Here is a 25,857-nt window from a genome sequence, read left to right on the forward strand (position 1 = left end):
CAGGGAATTCCTCTTTAGACTCTGCACTAGTTTCCCTGAATACAATGGCAAATACTTTTGGTGAACATAAAACTCCAATTTATATCTCAGTTGATGTTTATGATCATAGGGTCAGTTGTGGTGTTATATATTTCAAAAAATATTGCATAATGCTGAAGTATGGATGGGAACATTGTTGGTCAGAATCTTTAAAGCACCATTATGTTTTACGGAATCAAATGCTTTCTCAAAATCCACCAACAATGGAATTCTATATCCTGTATGTCATCAAGGATTCCCTCAATTCAGGTATAATGAGTCTCACAAAGATTTTGTATATTTGAGGAAAGCAACACATAAATCAATTGCTGTAAATCTTTTAATACTAAGGTCACATATCCAGTTAGAATGCATTGTAGAATACGATGTAAGGTTTTGCTCTAAATCTGATTTGTGCCAGAATGCCTTCTGGTTTTCCCAAGTTTCTTCTAATCAAATAGGGAGTTCTTTCCTAAGTAATTTATGTTTTCCAGTTTATTGAACACTGGGCTATTTAGTTCAAATGCTGTCAATTGTTCCTGATTGTCCCTTGTCTAAGCGGTTCAATCGATCTACCTTTTTATTTTTTAACCAATAACCAAGAGTTTTTTTATGACTGCTGCTTTATACAACATAGTTTGAGGTCTGGAAATACCATTTCCCCTGGTGTCTACCTCTTTTCATTATTTTCCTTGATATTCTACATCATTTACTTCTCCAGGTTAATTTTGTTATTATCTATTTCTGCAGGGTACCATTTTGTAATTTGATTGGTATTGTATTAAAAGTGTAATTTAATTTCAGCAGTATTTACACTGACGTGGGGTACTGAATATTCCTTCTAGCTATTTAAGTTATTTTTTATTTCTATAAGTAACAGTCTGCAATTGAATCTATGCAAGTGTTTTGTGTGCTTTTGGAAAACAATCCCCAGACAGCTTACGTATTTTGAAATTATTTTCACTGGAATTTCTCTATCATTGCCTCCTGGGTTTTGCTATTATTATACAGAAATGCTGTTTATCTTTGAGGGTTTATTCTGTAGCCTGAAACTGTGGTAAAGCTATGGGTCTCTACCAGTATCTTTGCCATTTCTTTAAGTAAACTATCATGCCAACAAGCAAGTGGAGTAGTCTTATCTCCTCTTTACCTGTATTTGTGACTTTAATTTCTTTCTCTCGTCTTCTATCATTTCCAGAATTATCAAATAATAATGAGGAGTGGGAACCTTTACTTCTCTAATTACTTGGAAAAGTTGTAGTGTGTCCAGTTGTAGTGTGTCCCCATTACGTATGTTTGCTTTTGGTTTTAGAGTGGTGCTTTTATGAAGTTAAAGAAAAGATATCTAATTTTACAGGGCTTTTTAAAAAACATGAATGAGAATTTTCTTTGTCAAAGGTTTTTTATCAGCTACTGGGATAATCAAGTCATTTTTGATATTTTAATATGATTATATTGACTGTTTTCCTAATGTTGAACCATTCTTGCATCACTGGTGTCAATCCAATTTAATCATAATTAATGTTATAGGCTGTTTGACAAATATTTTATAAATTAAGTACTAATTAATATTATTAGTTTATAGTTTTTGATTTGTGGTTTATGTATTAGAATTATATTTGTTTCATAAAAGGAATCTGGTAGGGTGCTTTCTCAATTTTTCACAATAATTTGTGAAGTATTAGTACTAACTGTTCTTTAACTGTCTGATAAAATTCTTCCGTAAATCAATCAAGATTGGAAAATTTTTCTCTGTAATAGTTCCACTGCAATTCATTCTATTTCCTTTTCTGATAATGGACTATCTAAATCTTCACTGAGTTGAACATTCTGTATTTTTGAACGTAGTCCTCTGTTTCCTTGACATTCTTAGCTTTGTTGATGCAGCGTAGGTCCCGATAATTCTTTTTATTTGCCATAATTTCATCTTGTTCCTTTGGCATTTTTTTAATTTGGTCTTCTGCCTTCTTCTTTTTTAATCCAATTGGTTAAGAAGTCAGGTGGAGCAGTGGTTAGAGCACTAGACCTGGAGTCAGGAAGATCAGGGTTCAAGTTGTACCTTAGAGATTTAAGGTTATACTGTATAAACCTAGAGAAGTCACTTAACCTCTGTCTCAGTTTCTTCACCTGTAAATTGAGGATAATAATAAAACCTACTTCTCAGGGTGGTTGTGAGGATTAAATGAGATGATAATTCTAAAGTGTTTTGCAAAAGTGCTATGTAAAGAAAAGCAAATATGACCTTGATAATCAGAGATCCATTTGATTACTTAAATGCATGTGAGGGGTCTAATCCTGGCAGCTTGCAGTTGCTTAATGTTGAAGTTCCAACATGTGACCATGATAACTCAAGATCTGACTGTTAAGGTATAGATAGAAATGCCCAATATAGATTTCTACAGATGACCAGTTTTGGTAAACTGGATTGAATGGCTGACAAGGAAGGAGTATTTCAGTAGGTTGAGATGATGCAGGATATTATGACATAAGAAAATATAGCTCTTTATATACAGTCTTTTAAAGCTTGATTTCCTCTTCATCTTAACACAAAACCCAGACCATGATTCAAACAATCTTAGTTACAGAAATAGGCAAAGTAAGAAAAATTATAGTCTCCTTCAACAATGGAAAACAGCAAACAGCAGATGTTAAATCTAACAATTATAAAATTAGCTGAATGTTTATGGAACTTGGCCATAAGAAAGGATATTAATGAAATTAAAAGAAAGGAATTAAATGTAGGTTCCATTTCACAGCTATACAGAGAAAAATGCAAGAAAGATGTTTTTCCAATTTAAAATCACACCAAAAATGGATTACATTGTGTGAATGTATACACATATATATGGTATGAATTTCATATGTATATTATGTGTATATATATTCATAAATATAAAATTCCTATCTCAGTGAGAGAAAGATAGAGATATAGATATATAGAGATATAGGTATATGAAAAAACCTGAACCAGTGTGGTACAATGTAAAAAACATTAGCTCTGGAGTCAGAGGATCTCAGATCAAAATCTCACTTCTAATACTTAATCCATGTGAGACTCTGGTAAAGTCACTTAAGTTCCCTGTGACCCAGTTGCCTCATCTGTAAAAATGAGGGTAGTTAGACTGTACTTCTAAGGATGCTTCCAAATCTCAATCCTGTGAGATTAGTCATAGAGCTAATAGGCAGCGATTCTAAGCTATATTTTTACACCAAAATGAAGTCAAACTCCAAATAAATCACTAAAGTATTGTTTAAAAGTAAAACTTTACACTGAAACACAAACTTACACTTTAACTGATCACTTTTGATTTGCTCGTTGACATAAGTAGACCTCTCAGGATTTCATTATTTACAACAGGTTTCCTCTGTGTACACCTCAATCTACACAAGCCTTACAAGACGAGAGAATTCCGTGCTCCTGGAAATTCAAAAATCAAGAGTTTCTGGACTATTGGAATAGCTATTAAACTCATTCAGGAAGCAGCAACCAAAGGAAATGCCCATGAAATAAATCAGCCTGAATAACCACTCATTTGGTGATATACTCCAAATGCAGAACAAGTCACCTGGGGGAATAGCAAAATGTCTCTCAGATGAAAAATAAGACTATCCTCAGTCCACTTAAAAGAAAAATCCTGATCCAAAGATAAGAGAAATACAAGGATAATTTTCACTAGTACTAAAATCTAAAGCAGTGACCACTCAAAAGGAAAAAAAATTTGATGGGAATAAGAAAAGCACCTATGAATTAATAACATTAAAGATATGAGTTTATTCTGTATTTTAAAATCTTGAACTCAAAATAAACGAATGCTCACAACAGCCATTCACAAAGAAAATCCTCATCTTGCTCATATTCTTTTCAAAGTAAAATGGACATTTTATCATATTAAAGTTTCCTTGAAAACCTTCTGAAAATTACTGAGATAACTGCCTAATGCTGGTTCTCCAACAGTATTAAAATGGGCTTTTCCCTGTAAGAGCAATCTGTGTTTGAACTCTAATGGTTGTTTACAAACAATCACCAAATACTCAATGCACACCTACTATGCACCAGGCACTATGCTAGGCACTGAGGCTCTAAATACAAAGACTGAAAAATTTCCTACTTGTGAGGAGCTTACATTCTTAATGAGGAAGAAAATAAGCATATACAGCGTACATACAAAATAAATACAAAAAGAGAAAAAAATGTAAGGCAGTCTGGGAAGGGGGGCACTAGCAACTGGTAGATCCAGAAAATTTTCGTTTAGAAAATGGTGCTGAACTGTGCCTCATAGGAAGAGAGGAATTCTACAAAACAGAGGTAAGGAGAGACTTGTACTTTAGGTACATGGGATGGTCAGTGAAAAGGAATGGAGACAGGGGATGGAGTGTCCTGTGGGGCTAACAGAGAAGCTAGGATGGGGAGAGTGTTGACTGTTACTTTAAAAGAAGAGGGAATGCTGGGTTTGAAGGCAACAAAGAAGTATTCATTGATAAAGAAAGGTCAAAGATTTCAGAAACCAGGGGCATGACTAAGGATGCAACTGGATAAAACTGGAGGGGATGGGAACAAGTGCACATTTGGAGAAGTTATCCTTTCAAAGGAGAAGAGCTAACTCCTTTTCTGAGACTGAGGTACAAGTGGGACATGATATTAAGGAGTTTTCAGATGAAGAGGACGGGAGAAAAGGGAGTACACATTCACACTGAATTATCTCAGTTTTCTCAGTAAAGAGGCAGGGTCCTTAGTTAAGAGAAATGGAGCAGGGTAATATGTGGGAGGCTAGGGAAGAGAAAGTCTGAAATAGATTCTGTGGGAAGATGAGACAGGGAATCAGGAAAATGAGGGCCCAAATGGAGTTGGATAACATGAATTTGTGATCACATTAAAGGGCAACCCATTCACATTCTCTTAAGCTATAAATGAATGAAGTACTTATTAAGTACTTACTATGTGCAAAGTATGGTGCTATACATGATGGATAAAAATAGAAAATTAAGCCAGCTCCTCCTCTCAAAAAGCTTACATTCTAATAGGGGTAAATACATACTGAAGATGGAAAAAACCCCTGGATCCAAAGGGTATATCAGCAAAGAAGATGGTAATACCTTGTCTTTAATGTCATTCCCACTGATAAAATCCTGTCAGTTTCTGATGTTGAACCATTTAACAATGTCAAGGCCTTTGGTGACAAGAATTGTCTTTTTCTGGGTGCGGGGCAGATGTGGCTGTAGTTGCTAGGCTGCATTGGAGCTACTTCCCAGTAGGATGGCTGTGGTGGGCAGTGGGCTGAAAGCATGGTTATTCCCAAAGCTCTTGGGTTCAGGATCCTAGGCTGTCTTGATCTAGGTCTCAGGAGGGGGATGGTTAGATTTGTCTGGCATATACTACTTCCTCCTATTGTCCCCTCTGGGTGCCTTGCTGCTTCACCTAATCTGGCTTATCTGCCATGTAAGTGACAGTTGGTGGGGATGCCTGGCCCATTCTCCACAGAAATTGCTTCCTCAAATGATGGCTATGAGGGCTGGGCTGGATGTAGCATTGATGGTCTGGAAGATACTATCACTTCCAGGGTTCCTGTGTCTGATTCTTGGTGGCAGTGGTCAGTAGTATTTGCTGGTGATGATGGGGAAGGTGATCCTCTTCTCCACAATGATTTGTTCCCTCAGTGATAGCTGTCAGGACTGGTCTGGAAGCTGTTTTGGTGGTCAGAGGGACCCTGCTTTTCCCACATCTTAGGTTCAGGGTCCTGGACTCTATCCATCAGGCTCTGAAGGGGGATGGTGATCAAGGTGGTGGTAGTTAGATTTTCTGGCATGTGGTACCCTCCTTTCTTCTCTGTAGTGCTTCTACAGTAGTCCTATTTCAACTGGACTGGCTTGTCCTGCTATCTCACAAATCTTCCACAGAAATGCTCTTCTTGAGGTAGTTTCTCTTTCCATACATACCAAGCACATCATTCATCTACTTCCAGATTCCATGGGAAAAGGTTGTAGGATAATGAATAAGGGAAGAAAACAGAAGTTGAGCTATATACAGAAAAGCAAGTCATGTAGGCTACTTGTAGTTTAGATTAGTGAAATAGGTCAGAGTTTGATTTTGGGGAGAAGAAATTTGGCAAAATCTGGGGAAATTGAGGAAAATTTGAGGTGAACAGTCTCCAGACTCAGATATAGGTTCAAAGAAGAACAAGATCAAAGGCAATTAACAAGAACATAAAAGGATTAAGAAGAATTAAAGAAGTCAAAGCTGAAAGTGTAGGCTCAAGAAGAATAAAAATAAGGAAGTTGGCAAGACTAGGAAGGTAAGGAAATTGTGCAAAACAATTTCTAACAATTTTCTTTATTTCTTCTTCGATTCTATTCAATTCAATAAATATTTATTAAAAGTCTGCTATGAGCCAAGCACTTTGCTAAGCTCTTAATTTGTTGTAAATTCTATTTTTAAATTTTAACGTTGATGATTTGGTTTTTATCCCTTTTTAATTATATTAACCACTGCTTTACCTATTTTTTAAAGCTAGCTCAGAGTTTTTAATTCTCCAATCAAGTATTTTTTAAAATTTTCAATTTCCTTCATCTCTTCTTTGATTTTTAGAATTTCTATTTATGTGCTTAGCTTAGCATTTCTTATTTGTTTAGTTACATGCACAATTCACTTATCTGGTTTTTTTCCTTTCTTTTGTTGATGATAATGTTTAGAGATACATTTCCCAATAATGACCGTTCTTGCTGAATTCAAGGTTTTGCGAGGTATTGTTATTGTCATCATTTTTTTTGACAAAATAATCTTATGTTTCTAGATCTGTTCTTTGACCTGCCAGTCTTTAGAATTAAACTATTTAATTTCCAATTAAGTTTGGAACCTTTCTTCAAACACCTTTTACTGTTTACATATGTCAGCAAAGGACAATGTATTTGATATTTCTGTTTTCTTCCTTTTGTGTAGTGGAAGTAGGAAACAGATTTCCAGTGAAATTCATTCCCTAGACTCTCATCCAGATTCATCTGAAGTTTTTCCTTCTCCAGTTCCCATTTCTGCCTGCTTAGATATCTTGCAATGGTCCACTGGAATTCCAATGCATTGCCAACAAACTTCGTTTTATTTTCAGGCTGTCTCTCTTATTTTTTCCCCAAGTGCTCTACACCCATCACTAGCAATACTCTAACACACTGGATACAATTCTCAAACCCTCTGGTTCAAAAAGTTAGAGGCTGATACTGTTTCTTTCTCCCTACCCCTTCCTTTGCCGCTATTCAATAATCTCTCCTCCTCTGGAGGTAATTATGCCAAATACACTGTGAAGCCCCTAGTAAGCTCCTTCCTTAATGCCTTCAACACGTGGCTTACTCCGCAGTAATTGTTAAACTTTTTTGCTCCATAGCATGGTGTTCTGGTTTTTGCTATAAGGGATTTTAGTATACTATGGGAATGCTGGGAGACTCATACAAGCATAAGTTCCATATAATATGAAGCACACCTAGCTAAATATCATATACCCTTTGAGAAGGCTTACTGTCATCCTCATCTTCTACCTCAATCCTGAGAAATTTAAATAGAGCTCCGATGACCATTCTGACATCTTGATTCCTTAAGTTCTTAAGAATATCTATTTTTTAAAAAGTGCTCAGGCCAAACAAGTCTTCATTCTTCTCTGGGTTCCACTCTTGACTCTCAATACTTTCTCCATGATGACCCTCCACCAATCCCTTTTGCTTTTCTGTTCCTCACCCCTCCTCCCACCCCAAACGCCTCTTGAGAGAGGTTAAATGACTTGTCCAGGGTCAGAGAGGTAGTCAATATTGGAGGCAGGACTTGAAGTTAGCGCTTTTTGACTCCAAGTACAACACTAAGTAGTCTCAACTAAAATCTCATCTTCGGCAAAAAGTCTTTCCTGGTCCCCCTTAGGGGTAGTGTCTGCCCTTGACATTATCTCCAATCCATTTTTTATACAAGCTGTTTTTACATATTGTTTCTCCCATCAAATTCTGAACTCCTTAAGAGCAGGACCCCAATATTTTAGCACAGTATTAGGCATATAGTCTGTGTATAATACCTGCTGACAAGAAATAACTGAACCTCCAAGTTATCTATCTCTGAAACCTCCTACATTGACTCATCTGCCATTCCTCCACATCTCCATCAATTTCATTCCTCTGAAATCTGTTCTTCACCCTCAACATAACCCCAAGTCCCCTGATTCTTCTTCTGTAAGTTAACTGCCTGGAGACAAGCCAACTAACCAACCTCAATTTCTTCTAATATAAATGAGGGGGAAAAAAACACATGAAGACAACATCAGAGGTTTTGTGAGAAGAAAATATATTTGTGAGAAGAAAAAAAATACTACCTCAAAGTGTTATATAGACCTGAACTAACATTATTGTTCCTTAATTGACTCTGGAAGCAACCACTCTAATACACACTCACCCAAGTTTGAATCCTTCACCCATAAGACAACCATATCCTACCCTGTGGATCTCAGACCTAGAGAAACCCACCCACCTGTTTTCATTATTTCAATTCTACAGGAGAGGAAAACTACTGCAGGAAGGTAATGTACACAATCTTATTCAATAAGACGCTGCTGCACATCAATTATTTCAGTCAATTTTATTGAGTCTTGACCACATTCCCCAGAATATATTTAAAACTTCTTCCTTATTCTGTACTCATCTACCTCAGAAAGTAATTAGATCTCTTACTTAACTCAGAAAATGAAGGTCATCCATTCATCATTCTTTTATTGACTCTACTAGACTGATTCTACTAGATCTACTAGATATATTCTACTAGATGAACTCCCTGGGGCTTCTCCATGACTTCAGCGATCCAACAGCTCATCAGTATCCTCTCCCTCTCTGACTGGGGGTGGGGAGAGGGGTGGATTGATAAGCTCCTCCCAAGGCCTTCCCTTACAGAGGGTCCCCAGGTCTGCAATCTCTTCATTCCCTACTTGGATGCACTCCTCGGGCTTTTCCATAATACCCTGTGCCAGGTACCTTTCTTCTTCTTACCCTTTCATCTCCCTTTTGTGTACAAGTCTAATGAAATCACAAATTTTCATGTTTGCACCCCCAGTGCTTAGCATGGTGCCTACCACATAGCAGATGCTTAATGATTACTGACTAATTCAATAAGGTTGTTGATTACTTCCAAAATGCAATGGCTTCATTTCAATCTTTATGCTCTTTGATCCAACCCCTCTGACAGCTCCTTTCTCCACTTTTTGGATGGTTCTTCTTACTCCTTTTGTCCCCTTAAGTTGGTACATCCCCCCACGGTTCAGTTCCCAACCTCTACTCATTCTGCTCTGGCCTTTTCAATCTCATCTACCCCCACAATATTAGCTATCTCCACGCAGACAACAAACAGATCTATTTGTCCAGTTTTACATATACCTCAGGTACTTATTAGCTATGTGACCTTGGACAAATCACTTAACCACTTTTTGCCCTAGTTTCCTCATCTGTAAACTGTGATGCTAATAACATCTACCTTTGAAAGGCTGCTGCGAGGATCAAATGAGGTAATGTTTGTAAAGCACTTAGCACAGTGCTCTGTGCACGGTAAGAACTCTGTAAACGCTAGCTATGATCATTCATTGTTGTTATATTTCAATCTTACTTTCTAATTCCCTACTAAGAATCTTTATTTGTGTTATCATAATGAAACTTGAAATTTAACATGTCAGAATTGAATTTTTCATCTTCTAACATCCATATCTCTATTGGCTACCTCATAATCCATCTTTGGTCACTCAGATTTGAAACCTGTGAGTCATCTGTATCTTTCTTCTCTCTTGTTGTCCAATAAGTTGACAACATCCAATTAGTTCCCAAGTTATCAAATTCCTTTTTTTTTGAAGACTGATTCTCCTTATCTTTCCTAGACTTGAAGTGTAGGAGCTACTAATGAACACAATCCTACTCTGATTGGAGCAGGAGCTTTGACATATTCCATGTTCCAATCTGGGTCAGTTCACTCCTCCTTAGACAAGTAAATTGGTATATGGCAGGGGAGTGGGGGTTCCCTGCTGCTGTTTCTAGAGGTTCAGCAAATTAATAACAAACAGTGCAGACACCCTAATAGCCTAATCTCCAGAAACTCAAACTCCTGACCTCAAGAGATCTGCCACCTTCACTTTCTGGGATTACTGGCTTGTAACTCCCAGCCTCAAATTCAAAAAAGTCAACTTCTTCAGTATCATGCTCATCTATGGCCCAGCAATAATAACTTAATTCAGACATCCCTTGTGCATTTTCAAATCCTACTTTTTAGTTTCTCTTGAAATAGTAACAAACAATATGACTTTGCTCTAAAAAGCTCTTTCCAGACTCCTGGGAAATCCCTTAAAAAGGTGTTTAGGACAAAGTTTAAGACAGAGGCTTTTCTTAGGAAAATGGATTAAGGGTTACACCCAACCTTTTAGCAAAGAAGAACTCTAGTCTTGTTTATATCATGGCCTCCCCACGAACTAGAATAGACTGGGAATAAGATCCATGGTTGTCCATTGGATGGAGTAGGTTTCTTCATTTACTTCAAGAGTGAAGGGAGGAGATTGCTACTCACTAATTCTGGAATGTTAACCCAAATGGTATTTTTACATATTGTGATTCCTTGTTCAAGATTACTAATAAAGGTTATCTGAAATCACCTTGAGAGAGAATCATGTTAGAGACCATGTGGAACTATGCTAGTTTGGACATCTCCAAACTAGAAATGTCTGGAGGATTAATGTGAAATGATTTCTGGAAGACTTAAGCCTAAAATTCAGAATGTAGTATAGTATTAGTATTTTTTCTTTAATACTCTAGACTATTAAATAGTCTCTAGGCTCAAAGTTTTCTGCTCTCCAATTAGGCCTTCATAACAATGACAAAAATCACCCTGTTAACAACCTGTTAGCACACAAATACGATCCTGTTATCTCCTTACTCAGAAACTTTTATACCTCCATAGTAGATTACAAGTTCCTTCAAATCAATGGCTATGGCCCTTATATTTTGCATATCCAGAACCTAACACAGTGTATTACGTAGAGTTGTTGTTGAGAACAAATAAATGTGTTAGTTATGCAAGTCATAAGTAGTTAAGATCCATGTTAAGTTTTCAATGTAATACTAGTAGTGCTAAGTCTTGAATAGGCAGTTACAGGATTTAGAGAAGAGTAGAGTATGTTAGTGCAAACTCTCCATTTCCCCCAGCTGCTTAGCTTGCTTTCAACTCTCACGGTGCCTCCAGGAGAGGCTCATCACTATGCAGTAACTGAGGGTGCCTCTCTCCACTGCCTGGAAGACTAGAGGGCAAGAGCAAAAAATTCCTCCCAAAGCTTCCCTTTACACAGAGCTCAGAATTTTTCAGCCACCTTTCCCTTTCCCCCCAAGCTTCTCCACTCAGTTTTCATTCCATATACACCATGCCCCCACATCCAATACCCTCTGGTGCTCTATCTCCTTTCAGCTTCCTTTTGTGTACTGTCCTCCTTCATTAGACTCTAAGCTCCTTGTGGGCTGGGATTGTCTTCTTGTTATTTCCATCTCCAGGGCTGAGCACATTGCCTGGCACACAATAGGTGTTTAATAATGTTTACTGACTAGTAAGCATGTGACTGTTCACAACAAATGTCTGTTGATTAATTTTAAATGAAGGAAGGGCATTTTTCAAAACTTTTGCACAGTATTATTACCTGTGGAACAAGAAGTATGATAACAAGTATGATAGAAGTCAATTTGAGGAGGAAAGCTACTGTATAAAAATATTATATAAAAACATGACACTACAGAAAGACAGGTTCATTATCTCAGTGGACTGGAATATCACTAATAACTGCCCAAGTAAAGGTAACCTAAATAAAATTATTATTTTAAATTCATTTCATTAATTATTAATTTTTTATTTTGTTTATTAATTATTTATTAAATTTATTATTTAAAATAAAATTATATAATTTAAGTAATTAAGAGATGAAAAGCATTGATCTTGAAGTTAAACTATTTCATTTATACTGCTTTTTTTCCCAAAAAGTCTAAATAAAATCCAGAGGTCCCAACTAAAGTATTTTTGTTAGGTTTGTTATAATACTCTAATCCAAAAGTAATTATCAATTCCCTTTTCCTTTGATAGACTGTTACTATTAATATATTTTCTTCTCTTTAAAACTACATTTTAAAGCTGCTTCCTGAAGCAACAAAGTCTTGTCCAGTGTAGGGAAAAGAGACACTTTTGACATATATATATCAGGTATAACATGTCCTCACCTTGAGATTGGGTTTTGACAGTAATTTCAACAGCTCTTGGATCTCACTGTTCAATTGCTTGTTCTGAAGCTCTTCAGCCAGCTGTAGGGGAGATTGAATTGACACCAAGAACATTAACAAGGACACTTTTACTGAGGGTGTGAAAACTCAGAATCTATCTAGTTCAAGGTTATTACTTTACAATGTGTTTAAACAGACGCCAGTATGAAGAAAAACAGACTATCAATCACTGCTCTTCTTTTTGGTTCCTCAGCAGATCAATTTAAGCCAAGCTGTTAAATTCAGTTTCAGTCAAGTAATCGTATCTGGCAATAGTGCAGCCAGATCACATACTGATTTACTGCAATGAAGGCAAATCCCAGTACTTTATTTAAGTGAATGGTCCTTTGCATGCAGACAAAGGACTACTTATAAAAAGGACTGGATGAAACTTTGACACTGTCTATTAAAAAACAGCTTCTGAATGAGGTGGTGAAAACTACGCTGCTTCCAAAAACCTACAGAAGCAGGGCTGTTTAGGACTAGGGTAAGGAAGGACTAGGCTAATTAAGTACCTAAAATTTGTGGTTTAAATAAAAAGAATCCCAGCACGGTGCTTAAACCTGTCTCAGAATCTATTCTTTAAGAACTTTTGTATAACCAAGACACATACCAATTTAGGCTTCCAAATATTTTACTTCTGCAAGATGTTGCAAGATGATTTTTTAAAAGGCAATTTCAGGAATATTATTCCAAAAAGATTCTAACATTAAGTAGTATGTGTGAATGGTATGTTTGTATGCGTATAGACGACAGACAGACAGACATATTAGATACTATATTACAAAGGCTATTTTAGCAATAAAAGCTCTTTAAAATAGATACAAATTTTCAATTTAGTTCTAATGATTCTTAAGATAAAATTATCTTTAAGTGTGTATCATCTTTCCTTAACATTAAGAGGAAAAGATGAAATACCTTTGAAGAGAAATATATAGTTTAAAAGAAATTTACATATTATAAGACAACTCACTTTTTTCAGGTAACATAAAATTTTCTTGATTATTTTTAAAAATCACTACTTATAACTATAAAAAACACAGAGGTTCAATATATTCTTTATCTGAGTTTCCACCATACTTCTACCCTCCATATCTTTTCAGTCTTATCTGAAGTTACTCCCTACCATACAAAACTACTGTTACAATAAAAATAGATATTCCTCTAAACATCAGCTGTTTGCACTTAGCTCACATTCTAGAATGCTCTTTTCCCTCTTTTAGCAACTCAGTTGTGCCCTCCTGTATAAAGCCTTTCATGACTTCCCCTAAGTAAAATCCTTCACCCTCAAACCTCACACAGCAGTATCATGCATATTGAATTATGGTATTACGGTCTTATTCCATCAAAAACTTTAAAGTCTGAGCACAGGGACTATATCTTATTTAATTTTGTAACTTCTCCAACACCAAGAACATCCAAAGACTCTAAGAATTTAGTAAATGCTTACTGATGAATTAATTTCATGATAATATGGTTAATTTTTTATTGATAATTAATTACCTAGCACTCTATTTTACCACAAGTTTTGGAGTCTACTGTATATTAAAGTGGCTTTTAAGTTAGGTTTCATATTGAGCTGATCATATAAGAGCCTTAAGATGCCTAAAGCTTCAAATTATATTGTAAAATAAACAAAATGTTTCCCAAATATGAAAATTTAAACATTTTGATTGTCTTTAAAAGATTATGTGTAAAGTGCTGTTTTGGAAAGGCACAAGGTAATGGGCTATAACACCTTTAATTCACTTTAATCTTATTCACGTTAATTTTAAAAAGGCTTTTTTTCCTAAAACATTGTGAGATTTCATGGTAGAAGTTTCAGGTGAGACATGCACACAGGAAAAATCACTTGACTGCTGGCAAGTGAATTAGTTCTCCATTAAATAATAGCCAACTCTACTGCTTGTAGATGAAAAAATAGAAGTGGGGAAATAGTTTGCAGTCAAACACTGTTACTGTCTGAAAAAGCCATCATCTATATGGATTCTAACTACAACCACTAATGCTTTAGATGTATAAATTTCCTATGCTACTACCGAAAAGTCACAAACCTACTCAAATATTCTACGTTTTTTTCTAACTTATGTTTCAACTGAGCTCAATTACATGCTGACATTTCCTAATACAAAAAAAATTTTTGACTAATAATAGCAAGCCAGATTTTATTCAATTAATCAAGTAAGTTAACAAGCATTATTAAGCATAAGCATCTACTAAGTTCCAAGGACTGCACTAAGCTATAGGGATAGAAAGTACAACAGGTGACACAGTCCCTACCCTCAAGTAGCTTACATTTTACTGCAAGTATTTCTCTATCTAGACTAGTTTAACCTCATTCATAATTTACCCAGGTGTGTGCAGAATTCATCCAAATTCCTGAGAAAGGAGAAGAAATAGCATATCACATCTCCCCCAACCCCTTTTTAAAGAGCAGTTATAGTAACAGGAAATTAACTATTCCATCAATGCCTACCACTTGAGTTTTTGGTCATGATGGAAATTTGGAAAGCTATAGTATCCATAAATCACTACTGTGTTTTATAATGGGTAATTCTTTTTTACTTATTTTATATGCCTCATTTCTGTAGTATTAGCTGTCATTTTTCTTGCTCTGTCAGCAATATGGCCATCTCATTTGTCTTTAATTTTCTAAAGCATTCCTCTTGTCTGTGACTTTCTCAAAATACTAATAGTTGACAGTTTCAACCTTCTCAAAATACTAATAGTTGACGGTTTCTTTTTCCCTACAGAGTTCCAACCCTATAAGTTATATTACGTAGTTACCAAAAGAGAACAAAAAGGTATCTAGGAACTATGTTTTTGGAACAGAAAAGTGAATAAAAATCAAAGTAATATTAGCACAACATACTCAGTGATGACAGGACCTTTGGAAACATTTATAGATTCCTGTGATTTCAACTCTGAGGATTATACTCACATGTTTGCACTAAGATGCTAACTTAAACTGTCTCTACTAACAGACAGTTTTTTGGGAGGCTAAGTACCAGTGATCTCAGCAAGGAGCACTTACATCATTTGCCAAGGCTGCTGCACCATGGAGGATGGGCACAGGATTCTGTTTCTCATAGTAGTGTAACTTTTCATGAATCTATAAAACAATTAGAGAAATAAATTTATTTGTTAGCAAATGGCACAAGACAAATCTTTTGTGCACACACTAGTTTAATGTTTTATAGAAAAGAAATGCCTTCACAGAAGAACAACATGGTATATATGAACATGTAATTTACCTTCAAATCCTGTTAGAGTTTTAAGAACATGAAATCAGATGGAAAAAATGTTCAGGACATTAACCCACAAAAAAACTAATGCTTATGATTTTTTAAAAAATTACTAAGGTCCCTATTTCTAGCATGATATTTCAAGTATCCCCAATATCTTATAAAGCTTTGGAGAACACAAATCATAAATATCCAAAATTGATATTTTAAACCCATTAATTATTATGTACAAAGTGAAATAATAACCCAGTGCACATATTTTGACTAGACTTGGTATGCAACAGAAGTTCTCATTAAAACTGTTATTTTTTAAGCTGTAGTATTGATCATTTGAATACTAATTTTCCATGAAGAAGCAATAATTTGGCCAAATTATTTTTCACTTATTTTCAGTTTTCTTGACTGTAAAAATTTGAAATATATTTTCCTAGAGTAATACGATATAAGAATAATTAAGATTTAAGAATAACACATACTATAATGTAAAACGTATACATATTTCATATTTTTAAATTATTTTAAAAAGTGAACAAAATTCAAGACTGAACAAGAGAAAACCTTTCATTATTCAAGAAATTTTAAATATATTTTAATTGTATAAATTTTACCTATATTTTAAAATTAATATTATTTAATTATATTATATATGTAATATTTATATGTTAAACATAAATATTTAAATGGGCATATCTTCATTCTTTGCAAATCTGTTACAGAAACTCCCTTCAAATTTTAACAGAAGAAACTAACAAATGTATTACTTAAATGTCATATTTCACTTATCTGTGTTTTTAAATATTTTCTGTTAATTTATGCTATTAACCTTCATTTGTAGAAATTCAAAGAGAATCCTGTGTACTGTCCCTGTAAATAACATTTCTAGCTTCACACTTCTTGTGTTTAGTTGGTACACATGCCTTCTCCAGTCAGATAGGCTTCAACTGTACTCAGCTTAAAAATAATTTTTAGAACATATACAAAATCAACATCACTTCTTTATTGACAAGAAACTACTGGGTATAAGAAAATCTTAATACTTTCTGGAAATGAAGAATACACGCATAGTAAGGAAAAAAAAGTTGAAATCCTGATGGCTTTACTAAGAATGTGATGGACTACATTTGTTTTTTTTTCTTTCCTTTTTTTAACTAAAATAGTAGAAGCTAAACTTTTATCTACATGAAAATGAGTTATAATATGAAAGACACAATAAAAAGAAAACAGAAAGATTTGATGAGCTAAGACATCAAAAATCTAAGTTAAATGTGAAACCTAACTTAATTTTTTAAAATGACTGCTACATTATGAACTCTGATGAGAGTAATCTAATGAATTTCTAAACTTGTTTGTCATTTGCTTGAATTTAAAAAATTTACCTTTTATTATACTGATTCTACTTTCTAGTACCTAAACCCTTTAAACCCTACTGAGAGATATTGCTATTTTGAAATCCTTTTGCACATTTTCTATGTTCCCAAAATGTTACTATTCTTACATTTCCTATATATTTCATCTCATTGTATTTTCTTTTAAGGAGCTGCTAGGAAGAAATGATTAAAATAAGTGTTAAAAGTGCATCATAAATAATGAGAGCACTCTGAAATACTCTGAATTCTGATTTACGTAAATTTGCCCTTGTTAAGAGAATAATTTGCAACAAAAAAAATTACACAAGAATTGAAACATATAAAAATGTACTTAAATATATTATGCCCCAATACTGGTATATAATGAGGCACAGTCGGTTGGTTCAATCATTAAAGCACCTGAAGTCAGGAGGACCTGAGTTCAAATCCTACCTCAGATACTCAAGCAAGCTGTGAGGCCATAGGCACATCACTCAATCTCTGTTGGTTAATCCAATGGAGAAAGAAATGGCAAAGTGCTACAGTATCTTTGCCAACAAAACCCAGTGTGAAGGGGCAGAAACAACTGCACAACAACAAATTCCCCCAATAAAAGGGAACCTACCAGATATATTAATTATATTATATAACAATTATGTTTCAACTATATGACAGCTCTAATCTCAAAATTTCCAAGTATTTCTGATATCCACTGATTGATTTTTATCTATAGCCTGGCAGGAGAAATCACTGTGAACTCATGCCATCTGTTCAGCAAATCATGTTATTAAAAAGTAAATTCTGGAGTAACAATGCATTGATTATGGAATGGCCAAACCAATACTGAAAATACTGCAACTTTAATGGGCAATAAGAAATTATGAAAATGATAAAAAGAGATTTATGGGAAGATATATAGAATACAAACTAAAATAAGCAGAACTAGGAAAACATTGTGTACAGTGACTACAATGCAATTGGAAAGAACACTAAACAAAAACCAAATACTGGGAAATTAAAATGATCAAGCTAAGCCACCATATACAAGCTTACACATAAACACACATACACACATATGTGTACATGGGCACACATGTGCGTACATGTATATACATATACAAAATAAATACATACACACCACCCTTCCATTCCTTTGCAAAGGCAGGGGAGAATGGGTATGAGACACTATATATTACGAGACTTTTAAAAAATGTTGGTTAATTTTGCATTAATTGTTTCCCACCCCAACTTCCCCCCCCATCTCTGCTTTTTTTACTGTTTTATACCAAGGACTAGTAGTCTCTGGGGTGGGGAGCAATGAAGAACATACTAAGAAATGTAATAGTGCTGTTAAAAAACAAAATATAGTGAAACATTTTTTAAAAGGATTAATAAATTGAATATATGCATTTAAAAAAAGAAAATAAAGCCCACATAGGGACAAAAAGGAAATCTTGTAAATTAAAAGGCAATTTGGAAAAGGAAATACTGTAGGCAGCTAAGTAGCATAGTGAAGAGAATTATATTCTTGGAGAAAGGAAGACCCAAGTTCAAATCCTGTCTCTGACGTTAGCTGTGTGATGCTTGGCAAGGCACTTCACCCTCTTGGCTTCAGTTTCTTCAACTCTAAATTGTGGATGATAATAACACCTCCCTGACAGGGGTATTCTGGGCACAGAATGACATAATACATGAAAAGAATTTTGTAAACATTGTATTATTACCATATTACCATTACCATTATTACCATAATGCAACAAAAATTAAAAGTTGGTTCTCAGCAGACCTACAAAATTAATAACCACTTAGTTATCCTGGTTAAAATAAAAATCAAATTGACAAAATAAGAAATGAAGGTCAAGTCATATCAAACAGAAAAAAAATCAGAATTTACTATACAGTTATATATGAACAAAATGGAAAATCTGGAGGAGCATTACTTACAAAAGTACCAACTACCCAAACTAAGAGAACATCAAATTTGAACTCTTAACCCAATTTCAGAAAAGGAAAGCAATATGGCTATAAAGGAACTAGCAATTCCATCACTTTATCCACTGTGCCATTTAACTGCCTATATCACTGGAAAACACACACTCACACTTAAATTTCAATTCCAAAATTTTCAAACAAATCCTGCCAGACTACAGAAATTCATCTAACAAATCATTAATTATTCAAATTACATTTATATCAGGAAAACAATGAACATAATCATATTAAAAATAGGTCCTAATAATCCATGATTATCTCAGTAGATACAGGAAAAAAATCGACAACATTCAAAAAAATTCTACAATAGATACAGAGTGGTAAATAGAATGTAACTAAAACCAAGAATTAATATCCGTAATTGTGAAATTCTAGAGATATTTCCAATAAGATAAAAGCTAAGGGGGGAAATGGTCATTGTCTCCCTTATTAATTCTGGTAATGCTCACTACAGAAATAAGAACTGAAAGTGCTTTTTTCTTCTCCAGATAGTTCCTTTACAGCTAGTTCAAGTTTTTTTTGAAGACTGGATTAAGATATTCAATTATTATGGATTGTCTATACCCTTGTAGATAATCACATTACTTCTTCTTAGTATCCAGTTTTGCTGGTATTTAATTGTGTGTAATAGGTTCTGATCATCATTTCTTTCTTATGAGTTTGGTGTGCTTTTATCTTATTTATCTATGACTTCCTTTGATTTTCCTTTCTATTCTTTTTAATCAGATTGATGAAATGTTTCATTGTTAATCTCTTCAGGCAACCATCTTTCAGTTCCATCTAACAGTTCTATATTCTTTTTGGTTTCCAATTTATCCACATTACTAATTTTCAGAATTTCTCCTTTTGTACTTCTTTTGGATTTATATGTTGGAGTCTTGATTTTTAATTAAAGAAGTCACTTCTGTCTATATTTTATTCATGTATATACACTGAGGATCTCATTTTTGCATAAAAACATACTACTGTGACAGCTCAGAATTCTGCTATGCTTTCTCTAAAGAGTCACTGTATTTCACACAGTTGTTCTTTCCATAATTTGTTCTCATCTGATCTCAGTTGATCCTCACAACTCTGGGAGGCAGGTGCTGTTATCATCCCAATTCTGTAGTTGAGGAAAGTGAAGCAAAGAGAGGTTAATTTTAACTCAGGTCTTCCTGATTTCAAATCCAGCATTCAATCCACTGAATTATCTAGTTGGCTCAAACAGGAAGAAATACAGGCAAAACAGAAACTACAGACAGTAATAAACAATCTATTTTTAAAAACTAGCAAACTAGGAAGGACATAAAGGATCTCAACCTTTGCAGCTCTATACCCTAGTAGAAGGAATATATGTGTGTGTATATGTGTGTGTGTATACACACATATCTTTCTATCTATACATCCTTAGTACTGTTCACCTATCATCTCTGCTTCCATCCTCAGACAGCATAGTATGTTGAATCTGGAGTCAGAATAGCTGAATTCCAGTTCTAGCTCTGCTCTCCACCACTTGTATGACCTTGGTTTAAGCCACTTCATTTCTCTGTAAAATAAGGACAGTGGACTAGATAACTCCAATGGCGCCTACCATGTTTAAATTTAAGGTTTTACGACAATTCCCCATCCTCATCCACAACACCTCCCAACACCAACATAGAATATAAACTTCTTTCTAGGGACTATTATCTATGTAATCTAGGCCCCTAAAGCAATGCCTTGCAAACTATAAGTAAACAATGAATATTGAACTTAATTTTAGATTTAAAATTCTATAATTCTAATAACCAATACAGTCACAATGTTTAATTTATAATGCCTTTTTGAGTACACTGAAAGCTATCAAGCTTCAAAATGATAAAAAAAAATTATCAGAATCTTTGCTACAAAAAAACTAAAGTAAACATAGATCACATTACATAAAAGAAGGTAGACACAAGACAGACTTGATATATGGCAATGGCAGACCTTATATAAGTTGGCCGGTGACTATCACCTTGATAAAACAAAGTATGGAAATGTTAATTTGTCTGTATAATTTGGCAGTTATCCTTAGGTTCCACTGAATATTTTATGAAGGATCTTCCACCCTCAAGATTCTGTGTTTTAAACTATATGCTGTAATTAATTATGAGTGTAGATAAAAAAAATTTAGGTTATTTTAACTCTAGGAAGAAACTTTGTTTAAATTCAAGCTAAATCTGAGAATTACTATAAACAAAAACAAAACACTTCAAAAGAAATAAAGAAATAGAATACAGTTTATGTTTTAAAGAACTGAGTACTTTGTTCTGACAAAGTAAAATTTAGAAATAAAATGTTAGGGGCTAATCCTTATGAATTTCTGACCCTTATCACTGATTGTTTTTTAACCTACCACAAATTAACAAAATTCAGTTATTTGGTTAGTTATCTGAATTATGTTATGTCCACACTGACATTTCTGCTTAAGAATTATACCTGCTAGATTATACTTTCAATATAAGATTCCAGATTAAGACAAGTACTATATTCAAGGTACTCAAATTTCTCCCCACTCCAATCCATTCAGCATTCAGTTGCCAAAGTGATTTTCTAAAGCACAGGTTTGACCACATCTTCTTCCTAATCTATAAACTCTAATGGCCCCCTATCATTACATTCAGGATCAAAGATAAAATTCTGTTTAGCATTTAAAGCTCTTTGCAGAGTAGACCTTTCCTACCTTTCTAGACTCCTCATACTTCTCATACACCTTAAGATCCAGCTGCAGTGGTCCACCTGGTATGTCTTACACACAACGTTCTGCCCCCTGAATGTGTATCTGTACTGGTTGTGCCCTGTACTAAAATGTTCTTCCCTCTTCAACTATGACTCTCAGCTTTGATAGCTTTCCTCAACTTGAGGTTCCTGTGATGATTCTGTCCAGTCCCTTTCCTCTAAGAATACCTTCCAATTACACTGCATATATCTTCTATGTTCACCTTTATGTACATGCTTATATCCCCCATTAAAAGTTAAGTTATTTAAAGATTTTTATTGCTTAGTCATTTCAGTCATGACTCTATTAGGGGGTTTTTGTGACTATTTGGGGATTTTCTTGGCAAAGATACTAGAGTGGTTAGCCATTTCCTTTTCTGGCATGTTTTACAGACTAGCAAACTGAGGCAAATATGAATAAGTAACTTGCACAGAGTCAAACAGCTAGTGTCTGAGGCCACATTTGAACTCAGGTCTTCCTGACTCCAGGCCCAGTACTCTGTCACCTAGCTGCTCCATCTTTAAGTCTAAGGACTGTAATTTTGCCTTTGTAACCTCAGGACTTGGCATAGTGCCTGGCACATAGTAAACAGTTAACACAAACGATTGTTGACTGATGACTGAAACATACATGGGTTCTGAGTTCAGACTGAGCAAATGGAAGTAAATGTTATATTCACTTTGAATTAGGGTAAAAACTATTGTAATTATAAGCATTTGATTTGGTATTTTTACTGCTAAATCATCTTTTATAATTTCTTTTCATCTTGTGGTTCTTCAGAATTTGGTATTTTACCTGAAACGATGTGTGTATGTACATACATACATACACACATACACACACACACACATATATGTATAATGGCTTGATCTCACTGTTTAGAGACTAGTGAGAAACTCTGTGTGTGTGTGTGTGTGTGTGTGTGTGTGTGTGTCCTTTCCTGATAGGTTTCAAATAATCATCATACACAGAAAGGCTTTATGGCATCATACTGAAAGTTTCCCCCCAAAGCTGAAATGTTTCATTACTGATATATTTACAACTTCTACTTTTATAAGCCTTTATTCTGCCATTTCCCATAATAGTTACTACATTTCTATCGAATCATTTTAAAACCAAATTCTAGGAGCAAGTGCATTTTAGTATCAAGCCACCATTGCTAACACCAACCCAATGTTATTTAGTATTCCGCTTGAACAGTTTTTCTTTTACCCATGTGTCCTAGTCTTGTTCCATTTCATTATCACTTTTTTTTTACTATCCACACTTTTCTTCTGTTGTTTTAACAACTTACAATAAAGATATCATTACTTTGGACTATCAATCAATCTAAAAGCATTTATCAAGCATTTCAAACCAATAAGTTACTGTGCTAGGTAACAAAGATGAAAAGACAAAGAAACAATCTCTGTTCTCAAGGAGGTGGCATCACACCAGAGGAAACCACATGCACATATAGGAGGAAGATATACAGAATGAAAACAAAATAAACGTAAGGTAGTTAAATACAAGAGAATTAAGGAGAGAGGACAACAACAGTTGCGGGTAAAGGAAAAAAGTCAACATAGAAGGTGGTGATAAAGGGGGAATATGAAAGATGTTTGGGAATCTATGAGGTAGAAGGAAGTACAATGAAAGCATGGCAGATTTCCATTGCAAAGGCATGTCAATAGAAGATGGAAGGGTTGGAGCACAGAACAGAGAGGAAGCCACATTGGCTGAATCAGAGTCCTGAGAGAAGAGTCACATATGAGTTTGGAAGAGTAAGTTAGGGTCAAGTTGTGACAGGTTTTAAAAGTCAGATAGGTCTGTATTATATTTTAAAAGCAATAGGGAGCCACTGGAGTGTATGGAGTAGAGGAGTGACATGGTCTGATGCATACTTAAGAAAATTACTGTTGTAGATAGGCAGAAAATGAACTGTAATGGAGAGAGACCACTTCCAAATTCCAGGGGAGAAATGAAATCTAGTGGCTAAGGTTGGGCTCAGATAGGAGAAATGCTGTAAGTGTAGAAATAGCAAGATGATTAGAGGACATGTGGAGTCAAGAATGACACAAGTTACAAACCTAGGGGGACTAAAACAATAGTTAATGCTTTCAACAAAACAGAGAAGTTCAAAGGAGAGCTGCATTTGGTGGGAAAGATAACATGTTCAGGGTTGAATATACTGAGTTTGAGATATATCTAGGAAATCTAGTTTGAAATATCCAATAAGCAACCTGGTGATATGGGACTGGAGGAAAGGAATGAGACAGAGACTGGATGGAAAGATGTAAGATCTAGAAGTCTACAAATTATTATCTGCAAAGAGATAATAATTAAACCCATGGGAGTTGATGAGGTCAACAAAGGAATAGGGAATAGAGAGGAAAGAAAATGAGCCTTGGGAGACTCTAACACAGAGAAGCTTAACAAATAAATGTTGGGTTAAATTGTCAACAATTTCAATACATGAGATTATAGTTACCTTGAAAATATCAAAATGAATATATTTAACTGATGAAAAATATTTTTACTTTAAATAAATTGTTTATCCTCAAAAACAGATGCCCCAGGGGTGTGGCACAGTGAATAAAGCACCAGCCCTGGAGTTAGGAGGACCTGAGTTCAAATACAGCCTCACATACTTGACACATATTAGCTGTCTGACCTTGGGCAAGTCACTTAACCCCAACTGCCTTGCCTTCTCCCCTCCAAAAAAATAAAACAAAATGGATGTCCCATTACTTCCTACTATTACAATAATCACAACTAAAATATTTTTAAAAATAAGTTTTTATTGATATTTTCTGTTTCTTATATCACCAGTTATCCCAAGTATCCTACCTTCTGAGCTATCTCATTATAACAAGTAGTATTTTTTTTAGAATGAAAAAATTGTTAGCACAATTGATCAATACATTGAAAAAGTCCTAAAACACATGCAAGGAGGAACACCTGTGGATCTCCTACTTCCATGAAGGGGTAGGATGGGAAAGTCTTCCCTTATTTATTTGAGCCTTGTTTGATCTTCATATTTTTGTAACATTTACTTTGGATTTTCTAGTGAGTGGTTCTTTCCATTTACTGTGTTCTGGCTATTGTGTATGTTGTTTTCTTGGCTCTGCACCAGTTCATATAGACCTATCCAAGCTTCTCTGTATTCATTATGCATACCATTTCTTACAGCATAGTTATATTCCATTACTTCTATGCATCACAATTTGCTTAGCTATTCCCCAATAGATAGGTTTCTGCTTCGTTTCTAATTCTTGTTGTCACAAAAAGTGTTGCTATAAATGTTTTGGAGTATATTGAAGCTTTCTCTTATTAATGATATTCTTAGCTAAAAGCATAGTAATGGAGTCTCTGGTTCAAAAAACTTGACCATTTTAGTCCTGTTACTTGCATAAGTCTGAACTGCTTTCAAAAACGTTGTACGTTTTTCACAACTACATCAACAATGTATTAGTGTTTTAGAAAGATATCTATTAGTGTGGCTATCCTTCCACGACCAATCCAACACTGACTGTTACTATCTTTAGGGTCATTTTTGCCAGCATATAAGGCATGAGGTGAAACCTCAGCATTATTCTGATGTGCATTTCTGTTATTATTAATGATGTGGAGCATTCTTTCTCATGGCTGCGAATACTTGCAGTTTTTCTTTCTGAGAACTGTTTGCTTATATCAACTTATCTACTGGGGAATTTAATTTGCTTCCAACTCTTAAAAGTCAAACATCCTAAATTGCTACTACTATAAAAAGTACTTTCACTTTTCAATTTTTAATCTCACTTTCTTTATGTTTCTTTCATGGTAGTTTCCGAAAGTGAATTAATCTAGAAAGGTCCTAAAAATGTTATTTTTTTATATAACAAAATCTGCCAATGCAACAGAAATTGTAAAACTATGAATTACTGAGAAATGCGCATTTTCATACAGATTTAAAAACAAAACATAGTATCACGACAGGATGTAAGGAATTCTACTTTTCCTTCCCAAAGCAGGCAACGTAGGATAGAAAGCTAAATAATACAGAGGACTAACAATTTCAAAGAACGGGAAACTAAAAGGAGAAAAATGTTAAGTGTTATCATTCTCTAGCAATAACTTAAAAATACCCTGGAGGTTCTACTAAAGTAAATCAAATAAAATACGTTATTGATTTCATATATATATATATATACATATATACACACACATGTTTAAGTGAGTGTATACATATGTATGTATGTATATATCTCAAACCTTTAGAGAAATTTAC

At 34.6% G+C, this 25,857-nt stretch overlaps 1 protein-coding gene across 5 annotated transcripts in view; it reads right to left on the reverse strand.

The window, feature by feature from the left end:
- MPP7 (MAGUK p55 scaffold protein 7) overlaps window positions 1-25,857 on the reverse strand; it is a 287,051-nt gene that overhangs the window by 134,141 nt on the left and 127,053 nt on the right. For all 5 annotated transcript variants that reach the window (XM_072651829.1, XM_072651826.1, XM_072651828.1 and 2 more), the window contains 2 exons: window positions 15,338-15,415; window positions 12,265-12,345 (listed from right to left, as the gene is read on the reverse strand). In XM_072651829.1, coding sequence (XP_072507930.1) covers window positions 12,265-12,345; window positions 15,338-15,415 — 159 coding nt within the window. The remainder of the gene's footprint in view (window positions 1-12,264; window positions 12,346-15,337; window positions 15,416-25,857) is intronic.

Source organism: Notamacropus eugenii, chromosome 3 (genome assembly GCF_028372415.1).
Source record: "Notamacropus eugenii isolate mMacEug1 chromosome 3, mMacEug1.pri_v2, whole genome shotgun sequence".
Lineage (NCBI taxonomy): Eukaryota > Metazoa > Chordata > Mammalia > Diprotodontia > Macropodidae > Notamacropus > Notamacropus eugenii.